Below are 15,547 nucleotides of genomic sequence, written 5' to 3'. Positions count from 1 at the left end.
TGACACACATTCTACATCCACTATACACACACACACTTCATCCTTGTGGGCGGACTCGGTGCTGGCCCCGGGGGCCCAGATCTTGATCTGTGTCAGGGGCCCTAAAATTTCTGATGGCAGCCCTACTCAGCAGTCTGTGTGTGTGTATATGTTTATGGACTCAGCAGTCTGTCTGTGTGTGTGTATGAACTCAGCAGTCTGTATGTGTGTAAGGACTCAGCAATGTGTGTGTTTATGGACTCAGCAGTCTCTGTGTGTGTATAGACTCAGCAGTCTGTGTGTCTGTGTGTGTATAGACTCAGCAGTCTGTGTGTCTGTGGGTGTATGGACTCAGCAGTCTGTGCGTGTGTATGGACTCAGCAGTCTGTTTATGTGTGTGTGTGTGTGTGTGTGTGTATGGACTCAGCAGTGTGTATGTGTGTGTGGACTCAGCAGTCTGTGTGTGTATGGACTCAGCAGTCTGTGTCTGTGTGTGTGTATGGAATCAGCAGTATGTGTGTGTGTGTCTGTGTGTGTATATGGACTCAGCAGTCTGTGTGTGTGTGTGTCTGTGTATGGACTCAGCAGTCTGTGTGTGCATGGACTCAGCACTCTGTATGTCTGTGTGTGTGTATGGACTCAGCAGTCTGTATGTCTGTGTATGGACTCAGCAGTCTGTATGTCTGTGTGTGTGTGTATGGACTCAGCAGTCTGTATGTCTGTGTGTGTGTGTGTATGGACTCAGCAGTGTGTGTGTGTGTGTGTGTGTGGACTCAGCAGTCTGTGTGTGTGTGTGTGTGTGTGTGGACTCAGCAGTCTGTGTGAGTGTCTGTGTGTGTGTGTGTATGGACTCAGCAGTCTGTGTGTACGGGTATAAATCAGCCTGTGTGCATTCAGCAACGCCTGTGTGCATTCAGAAATCTGTGTGTGTGTGTGTGTGTGTGTGTGTGTATGTATTCAGTGTACTGTGTGTATGTACTCAGCAGTCTATCAATAATTAACATTTTTATTCCTGTGAGTTGTTGTGTAGGAAGGGCCCCAGTGCACCGATTTGACCGGGGGACCTTAACGCTGTTAAGATGGTACTGCTTGTGTGTGTCAGTGAGCTTCTATTTAGTGAGCATGTGTGTGTCAGCGAGCTTGTCTTTAGTGAGCTTGTGTGTGTCCCTAAACTTCTTTGTAGTGAGCCTTGTGTTTATACAAGTGAGTTTGTCTGTAGTAAGCTTGTGTGTGAGTCAGAGAGTTTTGTCTGTCAGTAAGCCTATTTGCGCATGTCAGTGAGCTTGTGTGCTTACCATACAATATATACATATTGACTTGTAGAAATGGCATACATTTTTTTCCAGGGCTGCTTTGGATTCTCAGTTTGGCTCTGCCAGCGAGTGCGCTTACCGCTGAATCATCTGTGTGAGCTGCCGCACACTTTAGCCCTATTACACGCGTCTGGGAGCTGCTGTTGACAGGTACTAGTAGTCTAGAGATTGGGACATGGGGTATATGCTCAGCTATCTGTATAATACTGTAGTGCTGTTATCTGTATATGCTCAGCTATCTGTATAATACTATAGTGCTGTTATCTGTATAATACAGATCTTTGTGTGTATAATATCCCGGGATAGTCAGTGTTCTCTGTCTTGGGATATTATACACAAACAGACCTGTATTATACAGAGAGCATCACTATACAGGGAGCACTGACTGTCCTGGGATATTATACACACAGCCGTGTATTTTACAGAGAGCAGCACTATACAAGGAGCACTGACTGTCCTGGGATATTATACACACAGCCATGTATTCTAAAGAGAGCAGCACTATACAGGGAGCACTGACTGTCCCAATTTATTATACACACAACCCTGTATTATACAGAGAGCACTGACTGTCCAGGGATATTATATACAGACAGTAATTGATAGCTGTGCTGCAAAATGTCCTTGGAATTTTTTTTCAAATGTTGGCAACTATGGCACTGTATCAAAGGAAATGTGTTTGGTTTTTTAATAATCCCTGGTGGAAAATAATGAATCCTCCACCAGGGATTATAAAAAAAACAAAAAACAACACATTGTGTCGGGGGCGGGGCTTAATATGCGGCAGAGGCGGGTCAAACTTCGGCGAGGGTGGGGATGAATGTGCCCCCCTACTTTTGTCCCTGGCCCATCATGTGCCCCCCTTAAAAATGGATCCTAGAGACGCCACTGAGTGTCAGGGGTGCAGTGTGTGTGTTTGTGTGTTCTGTGAGTGTCAGGGGTGCAGTGTTGTCAGGGGTGTGTGAGTGAGGGTGCTGTGAGTGTCAGGACTGCAGGGTGTCTGTGAGTGTCAGGACTGCAGGGTGTCTGTGAGTGTCAGGACTGCAGGGTGTCTGTGAGTGTCAGGACTGCAGGGTGTCTGTGAGTAAGTGAGGCTGCCGTGACCTGAGTGATTATATCCCCCCTCCCTGCTTACCTTTAGCCTGGGAAAGGGGATCCTGCTGCTGCTGTCATCCATCCCTGGTGGCCCTCATGGTAAGTGAACTCTAGCCTGTGGGGCTAGAGTTCACTCTCGCAAGCAGGGCTGCCATCAGAAATTTTGGGGCCCCTGACAAAGCACAAGGTCTGGGCCCCCCCCCCCGACCCCTCCCTCCCGGGCCCGCCCACGCCCTACCTAGTCCGCTGACAATGATGCGGGACTGAATGTGGTGTGTATAGTGTAAGTGAATTAGAATGTGTGTAATGGATGTAGTGTTTGTGTGTATTAGATACTGTTTGTGCAGTGAATGCAGAGTGTGTTAGTGTAGCAGATGCAGTGTGTATAGTGAACGCAGAGTGTGTTTGAGTAGTGGATGTCTTGTGTGTACAGTGATGTAGTGTGTGTTTGTGTAGTGGATGTAGTGTTTGTATGTACTAGATGAAATGTGTTTAGTGGATGCAGTGTCTGTAGTTGATGTAGTGTGTGTATTAGACGCAGTGTCTGTGTATAGTGAATGCAGAGTGTTTCAATTTGTGGTGGATGTAGTGTGTGTACTGTGAATACAGGATGTTTGTGTAGTGGATGCTGTGTGTACAGTTAATGCAGAGTGTGTGTCGTATAGTGAATCCAGAGTGTGTGCATAGTTTAGTGAATGCAGAGTTTGTGCATAGTTTAGTGAATGCAGAGTGTGTGTTAGTGTGTAATGAATGCAGAGTGTGTGTTAGTGTGTAGTGAATGCAGAGTGTGTCAGTGTAATGAATGTAGTGTGTGTGTTAGTGCAGCGAATGCAGAGTGTTTGTAAATGTGTAGTGAATGCAGAGTGTGTGTTAATGTGTAGTGAATGCAGAGGGTGTGTTAGTGTGTAGCAGATGCAGAGTGTGTGTTAGTGTAGTGAATGTAGAGTGTTAATGTGTAGTGAATGCAGAGAGTGTTTGAGTAGTGGATGTAGTGTGTGTACAGTGATGTAGTGTGTGTTTGTGTAGTGGATGTAGTGTTTGTATGTACTAGATGAAATGTGTTTAGTGGATGCAGTGTCTGTAGTGGATGTAGTGTGTGTATTAGACACAGTGTCTGTGTATAGTGAATGCAGAATGTTTCAATTTGTGGTGGATGTAGTGTGTGTGTACTGTGAATACAGGATGTTTGTGTAGTGGATGCTGTGTGTACAGGTGATGCAGAGTGTATGTTAGTGTAGTGAATGCAGAGTGTGTGTCAGTATAGTGAATCCAGAGTGTGTGCATAGTTTAGTGAATGCAGAGTGTGTGTTAGTGTGTAATAAATGCAGAGTGTGTGTTAGGGTGTAGTGAATGCAGAGTGTGTCAGTGTAATGAATGTAGTGTGTGTGTAAATGTGTAGTGAATGCAGAGTGTGTGTTAATGTGTAGTGAATGCAGAGAGTGTCTTAGTGTAGTGAATGCAGAGAGTGTGTTAGTGTAGTGAATGCAGAGAGTGTGTTAGTGTAGTGAATGCAGAGAGTGTGTTAATGTGTAGTGAATGCAGAGTGTGTGTTAATGTGTAGTGAATGCAAAGGGTGTGTTAGTGTGTAGCGGATGCAGAGTGTGTGTTAGTGTAGTGAATGCAGAGAGTGTGTTAGTGTGTAGCGGATGCAGAGTCTGTGTTAGTGTAGTGAATGCAGAGAGTGTGTTAGTGTGTAGCGGATGCACAGTGTGTGTTAGTGTAGTGAATGCAGAGTGTGTTAGTGTGTAGCGGATGCAGAGTGTGTGTTAGTGTAGTGAATGCAGAGTGTGGTAATGTGTAGCGAATGCAGAGTGTGTGTCAGTATAGTGGATGCAGTGAGTGTGTTAGTGTGTAGTGTATGCAGAGTGCATGTTGTATTAGTGAATACAGTGTGTGTATTGTATTAGTGTATGCACTGTGTGTGTTAGTGTATGCAGTGTGTGTTGTATTAGTGTATGCAGTGTGTGTGTTTGTGTATGCAGTGTGTGTTGTGTCAGTGTATGCAGCGTGTGTTGTGTTAGTGTATGCAGTGTGTTGTGTCAGTGTATGCAGAGTGTGTGTTGTGTCAGTGTATGCAGTGTGTGTGTTGTGTCAGTGTATGCAGTGTGTGTGTGTGTGTGTTAGTGTATGCGGTGTGTGTGTTGTGTCAGTGTATGCGGTGTGTGTTGTGTTAGTGTATGCGGTGTGTGTGTTGTGTCAATGTATGCAAAGTGTGGGTTGTGTAAGTGTATGCAGTGTGTGTTGTGTCAGTGCATGCATAGTGTGTTGTGTCAGTGTATGCAGAGTGTGTGTTGTGTTGGTATATGCAGTGTGTGTGTTGTGTCAGTGTATGTAGTGTGTGTTGTGTTAGTGTATGTAGTGTGTGTGTGTGTTGTGTCAGTGTATGTAGTGTGTGTGTTGTGTCAGTGTATGCAGTGTGTGTTTTGTCAGTGTATGTAGTGTGTGTGTGTGTGTGTGTGTTGTGTCAGTGTATGCAGTGTGTGTTTTGTCAGTGTATGTAGTGTGTGTGTGTGTGTGTGTGTGTTATGTCAGTGTATGTAGTGTGTGTGTGTGTGTGTGTGTGTTGTGTCAGTGTATGTAGTGTGTGTGTGTAAATTTGTAATGAGGAGGGGGATGGGGGGGTCATTTTAACATTATTAAAAAATAAAAAAAAATAAAAATTGATTAATTAAATTGTTTCTCCCCCTCCCTGCTTACCTGTGTCTAGGGAGGGGGGAGATTCCATCCCCGGTGGTCCGGTGGCATGGTGGGGCCCCCCGGCTACCTGTTGCCGCAGAGGGGGCCCAGGCCTCCAGCTTCTCCTCTTCTCTCCTCCAATAACTCTCGCGAGACCCGCGGAGCGTTGCCATGGCAACCGGGTCTCGCGAGAGTTATTAGCAGGGAGGAGAAGAGAAGAGGCTGGAGGCCTGGGCCCCCTCTGCGGCAACAGGGAGCCGGGGGCCCGCGGCTGCACACATAGATCGCGATATTCGCGATCTATGTATGCAGAGAGGGAAAGTGGGGCCCAGGACTGCCAGAGCAGTCCGGGCCCCCCAGGGCCGCCGGGCCCGTGACAACTGTCACGGTTGTCACCCCCTGATGGCGGCCCTGCTCGCAAGACCCGGAGCATTGCTATGGCAACGCTCCAAATCTCGCAAGAGGAACCAGGTGGAGCTGTAAGTTAGAGCTCCGCCGGGTTCCTCTCCTGGCTGTCTCCCTCACTCTCTCCCGGCCGCAGTATACTGTATGTGGGCCGGTGAGTGAGATCTTTGATCTCCCCGCCGGCCCGCCGTGGGCTACTGCACTCAGATAGTGCCGGCCCTGCAAAGACCGGCAGGAGAGATTCTGTGATCTCCCTGCCGGCCTCGGCCCATGGCCACCGCGGCACACTGGGCATTTGCCTGGAGTGCCCGATGGCCAGTCCGGGCCTGCTCACACAGCACCCTAACACACATCACTCTCACACAGCGCCCTCACACACACAGCGCCCTCACACACACAGCGCCCTCACACACACAGCGCCCTCACACACACAGCGCCCTCACACACACAGCGCCCTCACACACACAGCGCCCTCACACACACAGCGCCCTCACACACACAGCGCCCTCACACACACACAGCGCCCTCACACACACACAGCACCCTCACACACACACAGCACCCTCACACACACACACAGCACCCTCACACACACACACAGCGCACCCTCACACACACACAGCGCACCCTCACACACACACAGCGCACCCTCACACACAGCGCACCCTCACAATCACCCTAACACACACAGCACCCTAACACACACAGCACCCTAACACACACCTCACACACACATAGCACCCTCACACACTATACTCCTCACAAATGCACACTACACCCCTCACACGCATAACTCACACATACACACAGCAACCCCCCAAACACGCTCACACACACACACAATTTACACACCAAACATATGTATATATACTACAGAACCCCTAAACACATTAAATTCCAGGCAAACTCTAGATTTCTACCCAACTCTGGATATCTACAGATATACAGACACTAGATCTCTATATACACTTTGAATCCTCTATACACGGAAACACACACTAGCTCTCCTATACACACACCTGAGTCCTTCAAAACACACTAGATCCCCTACACACAGACGCTGCACCACCTACACACACACACTACATTTCTGACATACACACTCTGTATCCCCTATGCACACACTAGATTCCATTTAAGCAAACACATAGTGTCTCCATAAATGGGATACAGTGAGTATCCCAATTATGGAAACCCCTGAGACAAGTTCCAAGGAAACAATGCAAGCATGTTATTAAATTTGATTGCGCTGTGCAGAACAAATACAGGGCCCTTTTCTCATGCCCTGGAGGAGCATTGAACCAACATGCTCACTTTGAGATGGGGCGTGCTTGTCATTGGGGATGACAAAACACACCCTATCTGGCCCTGGACGAATTTTTCCCCCAGTCAGGCCCTGGTAGTGTAGATAGGATTAGCTATAGATAGCTAGCTAGCTAGATAGATAGAGATAGAGAGAGAGAGAGAGAGAGAGGAGAGAGGGATTGATTTTTACAATGTGTGTGTTGGTATACAAACACAATATATAGATATATCTCTACATATAGTGTTTCTTTATTGCTTCTGACCTGAGGAAGAGATGAAACTCTTTGAAAGCTTGTCTTTGAAATATTATGTTAGTCCAATAAAAAAAGGTAATTGCACACTGCAATACTTTGGTATTTTGACATCTTAGATACCGATAGATAGATAGATAGATAGATACATAGATACAGATAGCTAGGTAAATATATAAAGATACATATAGGGATAGATAGAGATCAATATATATACATACATACACACACACACACACACACACACACACACACACACACACACACACACACACAGGTAGCTAGATACATATAGGGATAGATAGATAAATAGATAGATGTAGATAGATATAGACAGATACAGATAGATAGCTATATATATATATATATATATATATATAGAGAGAGAGAGAGAGAGAGATGGATATTTACAATTTGTGTGTTTGTATACAAACTATATATAGAGATATATCTACATACAATGTTTCTATTCAAACACAAACTTTGGGCTCAGGGGGATTGCTGTAGAAGGGGGGCAGGCATAAGCAGCGAGCTGAGCTGTCAGTCAGCACAGCTCACAAACGCGTATATCGCTCATTTCAATGCCACTCTATGAAGAAAGTGATTGGTGCAGCGCAAAGCCGCGCATTCACACCACAGAGCGATGATGCTTCTCCAAGAGAAGCGTCTGATTGAGCCCTGCTACATTGTCATTTTGATAATAAAAAAGGGGGCGTGGCTTGCCGAGGATGTCAGCACTGGAACAGAGGTAAGTTTTTATTTTAAAAATAAAATCTAATTTATTTATTTTTAAGGGGAAACTAATATAAAATCAAGAAAGAAGGCTAGGGGACCTGCCGTTTTTGCTTTTATATTTTGACTGTAGTGCTCCTTTAACCCCTTAAGGACACACGACATGTGTGACATGTCATGATTCCCTTTTATTCCAGAAGTTTGGTCCTTAAGGGGTTAAAAGCGCTTTAAAAGTCCTACTTTTTTACCCCAGATGAGACTAACAGTCACTTCACAGGAAATAAATTGAGAAGCCTCTGAATCTGTGTGAGTGCGCTGGAGTTGCCGAAGGCACTGGTCTGAGCTCCGAGGAGGAGGAGACAGGAGCACTCAAGAAGAGCACACATACCACTTTCCTTAGCTCAGGTGAGCTATTGGAAAGAGGTAGTAAACCTCCCTGATTGAGTCAGGAGGTTGTTCCGTAATTTAATTATAAAAGTACAGATTTCTCATAGAACTTAAAATAGGATACTCCTCACCCATAAAGCACTTCAGCAAGTTTAGAAGAACACTTTAATGTTAGAAATACAATAATGCATTCCTAACACTAACATATTCCTCAGCCCTTGCGGCCCCCTACTCGTGTTGAAAATAATTAAATAATCAAAGTTGAAAACAAAGGCAAAAAAAAATAACAAAATTTAAAAAAACAATTTGAAAAGATGACCAAAAAAAAGTATTCTTAACTATATAATGGCAAACAGATGTTACATTGGATCAACAACCCACACACATGTTTATTATATCTATAAGAAGGTTTATTTTTTCCTTCGAGGGTTAAACCATTTTCCAACAGCTTAACCCTGCACCTGGTCCCACTTACCCATTGCTTCCTTCCGTGGGCTGATGTACTATGAGGAGGGTTTTGCCTGGGAGCCATTAACAGGCTGAGAGCCTCAGCTAATGTTCACTGCCTATCCCTGGACAGCCATTGAGAGAAATAGAACTTCTCTCAATGTGCAGTTAATTACAGGCAGCACCCAGAAAAATGAAGGCAGAGGCAGTGGTATTGGGGGTGGGAGACCAACTTAAGGGTTAAACTGATGGAAAAGTTATAACCTTTGAAGATAAAATGGTGACTGGAAACTACTGCATCCATAACAACTCCAAAAAGCCCTATGGTTATGCAAGTATTTAAACAAAACTTTTGCTTTCATATATTTTTGCAAACTCCTTTAGTAAATATTCTTAGAGCATAGCTTAACTAGGGTTGCTCTCTTGCCACATAACATTTTATTACCGGATCCAGGACAAGAGTATTTTTTGGTGAGTTGCGAGTCTTCAAAGGGATATCCATCCATCGATGTTGCTTCTCCAATAGTTTGTTGACGAAATTGCTGCTATATTGCGATCTGGAAAGTAACAAGAGAAATAGGTTCCAGGCTTACAAACACTGCCACCAGATATTGGATATATGCATCGCAATATTTTCAGGTTACTTAGTTACATAGGCTGAACAAAGTCCATCAAATTCAGCCTTTCTTGCATTTGTATTTACTGTTGATCCAAAAGAAGACAAAAAAAACAGTTTCGAAGCACTTTACAATTTAGCATCAAGCAAGAGAAAAAATTCTTCTTGACAACAGAATGGCAGTCATATCTCTCCTTGGATCAAGAAGTGGTGAACCCACTGTAGCAAGGTCAGAGAGGCTATGTTAGTAACAAGTTGGAGCGTTCTCTATTCCCAGCATGATAGGGTTAATAGGTGCAAGTCAGCCCTTTCAAGTGAATGTAATTAACCTGCACTAGAGTGTTTTAAAAGGTCAGCCTCTGATAATGTGTGTCCAAATTTGCAAGAACCCATGGAATGTGGGTATAATTCTGTAAATGAGGACTTTTGTAGACTGATCTGTTTGGTGAGGAAACGGACTGAAACATGTATATATGATAAAACTGTTTTGTTAAATGGGAAGGCAACCTTAGCTCTTGTGGTAGTGATATCACCTTAGTGACACGCAGAATGATTCAGCCTTCTCAATGGATCCCAGAAAAGAAGGTTAAGGTACTTTGTATGCAGGGGCGGACTGACCGGTCGGGCACTTCGGACATGGTCCGAGGGCCCGGCCGGGAGGGGGGCCCGCCGCCAAGGTCGCCATCAGGGGGCCCCGCGGCAGGACCAGATTGGCCCACCGGGGTCGCGGCATCAGGGTGCCACCGGGTGGCCGGTCCGGTGGCACACACTCTGAGGGGGCCGGCCGCGTTATATGCTGGAGCCGCCGGGCAGTCCGGCGGCATTCCTGTTCTGGCTGTCACTGACGCTGAGGACGGGAGGAGCATGTGTCTCTCTCACTCATGCTCCTTTGCGGTTCCCACAATTCCCAGCACAGCATCCTGTGCTGGGAATTGTGGGAACCGCAAAGGAGCATGAGTCAGAGAGACACATGCTCCTCCCTCCTCCCGTCCTCAGCGTCAGTGACAGCCAGAACAGGAATGCCGCTGGACCGCCCGGCGGCTCCAGCATATAACGCAGCCGGCCCCCTCAGACTTCTGGTAAATGGAGGGGTAGGATAAAACAGGGGGGGGGATAAAACAGGGGGAGAGGGGCAATAAAACATGGGGAGGGGGCAATAAAACATGGGGAGGGGGGCAATAAAAGAGGGGGATAAAACAGGGGGAGGGGGCAATAAAACAGGGGGAGGGGGGCAATAAAACAGGGGGAGGGGGGAATAAAACAGGGGGGATAAAATAGGGGGAGGAGGGGGCAATAAAACTGGGGGGAGAGGGGGGAATAAAACAGGGGGAATAGATATGGGGGGAATAAAATGGGAGGGGGCAATAAAACAGGGGGAGGGGGCAATAAAAAGGGGGGGATAAAACGGGGGGGAATAAAACAGGGGGAGGGGGCAATAAAACGGGGGGGCAATAAACCAGTGGGGATAAAAAAGTGGGAGGGGGGAATAAAACAGGGGGGAAGAGGGGGAATAAAACAGAGAGGGGGAATAAAACAGAGAGGGGGAATAAAACAGAGAGGGGGAATAAAACAGAGGGGGAATAAAACAGGAGGGGGAATAAAACAGGAGGGGGAATAAAACAGGAGGGGGAATAAAACAGGAGGGGGAATAAAACAGGAGGGGGAATAAAACAGGAGGGGGAATAAAACAGAGAGGGGGAATAGATGGGGGGATAAAACAGGGGAAGGGGGCAATGAAACAGGGGGAGGGGGAATAAAACAGAGCGGGGGAATTGATAGGGGGAATAAAACAGAGAGGGGGAATAGATGTGGGGAATAAAACAGAGGGGGAATAGATAGGGGGGAATTAAACACAGAGGGGGAATAGATAGGGGGAATTAAACACAGAGGGGGAATAGATAGGGGGAATTAAACACAGAGGGGGAATAGATAGGGGGGAATTAAACACAGAGGGGGAATAGATAGGGAGGAATTAAACACAGAGGGGGAATAGATAGGGGGGAATTAAACACAGAGGGGGAATAGATAGGGGGGATTAAACAGAGAGGGGGAATAGATAGGGGGAATAAAACAGAGAGGGGTAATAGATAGGGCGGAATAAAACAGAGAGGGGGAATAGATGGGGGGATAAAACAGAGAGGGGGAATAGATAGGGGGGATAAAACAGAGAGGGGGAATAGATAGGGGGGAATAAAACAGAGGGGGGAATAGATAGAGGCAGGAGAAGAGGGGAGAAACAGACAGTGGGAGAATAGAGAGAGAAGCAGGGGGAGGAGGGAGAAAGAGGAAGAGAGGGGGAGAGAGAGAGAGAGAGACAGACGGGGAAGAATGAGACACAGGGGGAGAAAGAGGGGGAATAGAGAGATGGTGGAGGGGGGAGAAAGCGACAGAGAGGAAGAGAGATGTGGGGGAGAAAGAGACACAGGGGAAGAGAGAGACACAGGGAGAAAGGAGAAAGACACACAAGGGGAGGGGGAGAAAGAGGTAGAGGGATAAGAGAGACTGGGAAGGAGAGGGGAGACATGGACACAGAGGAGCAGTGAGGGGGAGAAAGAAACATACAGAGGGACTGGGGGGAGACAAAAAGGCACACAGTGGGACTGTATATATCACTGGTGGATCCAGGGGGCAACGGCGCAATTGCCCCTCCCCTGCTGGCCGATCTCTCTCCCCGGTCCGCAGGCACCGCGCAGGCAGCCAGCAGGGGAGGGAGGAAGATAGGACCCGGGAGCTCAGCCTGCAGCTCCTCTGGGTCTTTCTTGCGTGAGCATAGAGCGTTGCCGCGCTCTGGCTCTCGCGAGAGTTAACTCTCCTGGAGCTACGGGCTAGAGTTCACTCTCAACACTGTGACCACCAGGGATTCCTGGTGGTCACAGTGGTGAGAGTGAACTCAAGCCCCATAAACACACTGCCCCCACACACACACCATACACATTTACACACATTGCCTCACACACTCACATACACTGCCCACCCATACACACACAGCCCCCCCATACTAACATTGCCACACACATACACAGCCCCCTCATACAGACATTGCACCACACACCCTACACATTCACACACTACACTCCCCACACACACACACTGAACCTTTCACACTGCACCCCGCACACATTGCACCACTGCTCCTATACCCTACTACAGCCCCATATCACAGCAGACCCCATGTAAGTTGTCAAACTGTTCTTAAGCGGTTTGACTACTTACTCTGGGAGGGGGTCCCGGCCCTCCTGGCACCAGAGCAGTAGTGGTTATTGTGCATGGATTATTTCTTTAAATAATCTACAAGTGCCCCAGTAGCCAGCCAGCCAGCCTACAGACCAGCCAGCCCACAGGCTGGCCAGTAGCCAGCCAGTCATCCCATTGGCCAGCCAGGCCAGCAGACAGGCACAGGCCAGTAGCCAGCACACAGGCCTACAGCAAGCCACAGGCTTACAGCCAGCAAGCCCACAGCCTGCCATCAGTAGCCAGCAAGCCACAGCCTTCTAGCAAGCCCACAGACTGCCAGCCAGCAACAGTAATTAAGGTAAGAGGAGCCAACTTGGCCTAGGTATCAGCAAGCTATGTTGTGTTGCTATATTGTGAATAGGAACCAGAGTGTTGGAGAGACACCCCTGCAGGCCCCATTATACTCCATTGTAGTCTCTAATGGGGCCTGGAGGAGATTCTTTCTAACACACTCTCTAAAGGACACTGCGATAGCCTCTGCTAGAATGACCCCCCCCTCCCAGTAGAGGCTATCTAATGGACGCTGAGATGGCCTCTGCTAGAAAGACCCCACTCCATGGCCCATTAGCCCTCAATTGTAGTCTCTACTAGGGGCCTCGAAGGGATAATTGCACTTTTGTTCCTTGTGCCGAAAGATTGTGTAGGGTGTGGCTGGAGGCGGGACAAGGGTGGCGCTTGCTGTGGAGCATGGGTGGGGCCTGTAAGGGGGCCCTTGATTTATTTTGCCCGGGGGCCCTGAGGGTTCTCAGTCCACCCCTGTTTGTATGGTATACATTGCTGTACTGTATGATACCCTACTACCTCTATAAAAATAGGCTATCTTGGCCAAACACACACAGTATTGGCAGTAGTTGTGTCTAAGTTGCCCCATGCTCTTATTCTTGGTCAAAATTTCATAGGCTTTGAAAGCCTTATTCAAACCCAGTGAAGAGCAGTTTTTGTATTTTTCCATTTACACACCCTGACTTGTTTCATGATAAGTATACTTCGTTAATATTCCCTTGTAGCAATCCAGTTTATTTGTGCCTAGCAGCCAGTATTTAAGGCTGATTACAGCCCCTATTGAGGATGGCTACAATTTTCTAGCCATTAAACTTGGATTTATGGGACTGTAAAAGATATATAACTCTTCCTTCTTGGTTCCTCAGCAGCGTTTCCAGATGTATCACTTTTGCATTGTTTATATAAAGGATTGATTTTTTAGATACTATGGATACAGATAGCTAAGGTACTCGGTTAGTCTTTCCCTACTTACCTTAGCTCTAAGTTAGTTATTATAGGTTGCATTTTTCTTTTTTACACTCTCCTTTTTTTTTATTAAAAACCAGCAGTGAGTCCCTTCCTTTATTGGGGTGCATTCACTTTTTTACTTACATTTATTGTTTTGGGTTCAAGCCAGTTTGGTGGATCTGGTACCACTATACTGACCTCTGTGTTCCTATCCCAGCTTTGGAATTTGGATTACACAGATTTATCCTTTTTGCATGTATTATTTAAAAGTTGCACTGCTAAAGGCAACAGAAAATTGCATTAGGCTTTTCAGTAAAAGCAAACAATTCAAGAAACCACTGTGGTACTCCGCAGATGTGGCCAAAATAGTAAAAAGCAAAAAGTTAGCATTTAGTAATTATAAAAAAAACAGAGTGAGGAAGACAGAATGATCTATCAGATTAGGCAGAAAGAGGCTAAGCAAGTTATAAGAGCTTCCAAGTCACACATAGAAGAGAAAATAGCACAGACAGTAGAAAATGGGGACAAAACATTTTTAGATACTTAATGAGAAAAGGAAAGTAAAACAAGCATTAGTTAGATTAAAAACAAAAGAAGGAACCTTGTACATTTAAATGCCGCAGGCCCCCCCAACAACAACCCTGGCACACCAAGCTCACTCGATACCTCCAAAAATACTCCAGAACTGCTGAACGCTGTTGGAGAAAGTCTCACTGTGCATCTGACTTTCTCCACTATAAATTTATGCTGAGCTCATACAGCTTGGCTCTTTCTCATCTTTCTCCTCCCCCTTGCAATACTTCCCCTAACTTCACTCCCTCTGCTGTTCTATGTTCATTCGCACCAGCTACATTGGAAGAGGTTTCTGCTCTGCTCCAGTCCTCCCGCCCCACCACCTGCTCCCTAGATCCAATTCCCTCGCATCTCATCCGTACTCTGTCTTCTTCTCTTTCTCCACCTCTCACTAAAATTCTCAATCTCTCTCTCTCCTATGGTATATTTCCATCGCCCTTCAAACATGCAACTGTAACCCAATTCTAAAGAAGCCCAATCTTGACCCTAACTCCCCATCCAACTATCGTCCTCTCTCGCTACTGCCTTTTGCATCCAAGATCCTTGAAAGAATTGTGTATGCGAGATTAACAGACTTCCTCGAATCAAACTCTCTGCTAGACCCGCTTCAGTCTGGTTTCCGCGCTAAGCACTCTGTGGAAACGGCACTGACCAAAGTATCCAATGATCTACTCGCTGCAAAATCTCATGGTCACTACTCTATCCTAATTCTCCTTGACCTGTCTGCGGCTTTTGACACTGTTGATCATCAACAGCTTCTTCTCATCCTTAGCAATATAGGTCTACAAGATATTGCTCTCTCCTGGTGCTCCTCCTACCTCTCCCAGCGCTCTTTCAGTGTTTCTTTCTCTGGCTCTTCTTCTTCTCCCCAACTCCTCTCTGTTGGTGTCCCTCAAGGTTCAGTCCTTGGTCCCCTACTGTTCTCCATCAAACCGACGGATGGCAATGGCTTTGTACACCAAAAAAGCTGCCACCATAAACCATGGCTACGGGGCATAGCTAGAAGTCAGTTTACACGTGTGAGACGAAATTGCTCTAATTTTGGGGATTTTAAGGCCCAATCACTACATATAAAGAAAAAACTCATCGATAGGGGTTACAATAAAAACTCATTGGATAAAGAAATCCGTTCCATTGGTTCATTACAACGTAACTCCCTGTTAGAGGACCGATATAACTCGACCAAAAATAAAAATGCAAATTTTAAATCGTCGTTCATAACCCAGTATAACACTGACCACCATAAAATTAAAAAGAGCCTACAAGAATCCTGGCCCATTTTGCTGCAGGACCCAGTTTTGGGA

General features: G+C 46.4%; 1 protein-coding gene across 1 annotated transcript in view; it reads right to left on the bottom strand.

The window, feature by feature from the left end:
- Positions 1-15,547, bottom strand: part of LOC134612223 (uncharacterized) — a 409,549-nt gene that overhangs the window by 58,124 nt on the left and 335,878 nt on the right. Inside the window, exon 8 of the mRNA XM_063456572.1 lies at positions 9,036-9,147. Within this exon, the coding sequence (XP_063312642.1) occupies positions 9,036-9,147 (112 nt within the window). The remainder of the gene's footprint in view (positions 1-9,035; positions 9,148-15,547) is intronic.

This window comes from Pelobates fuscus, chromosome 5 (assembly GCF_036172605.1).
Source record: "Pelobates fuscus isolate aPelFus1 chromosome 5, aPelFus1.pri, whole genome shotgun sequence".
NCBI lineage: Eukaryota > Metazoa > Chordata > Amphibia > Anura > Pelobatidae > Pelobates > Pelobates fuscus.
The sequence above is the reverse complement of the archived record's forward strand: the minus strand, read 5'-3'. Positions and strand labels throughout refer to the sequence as shown.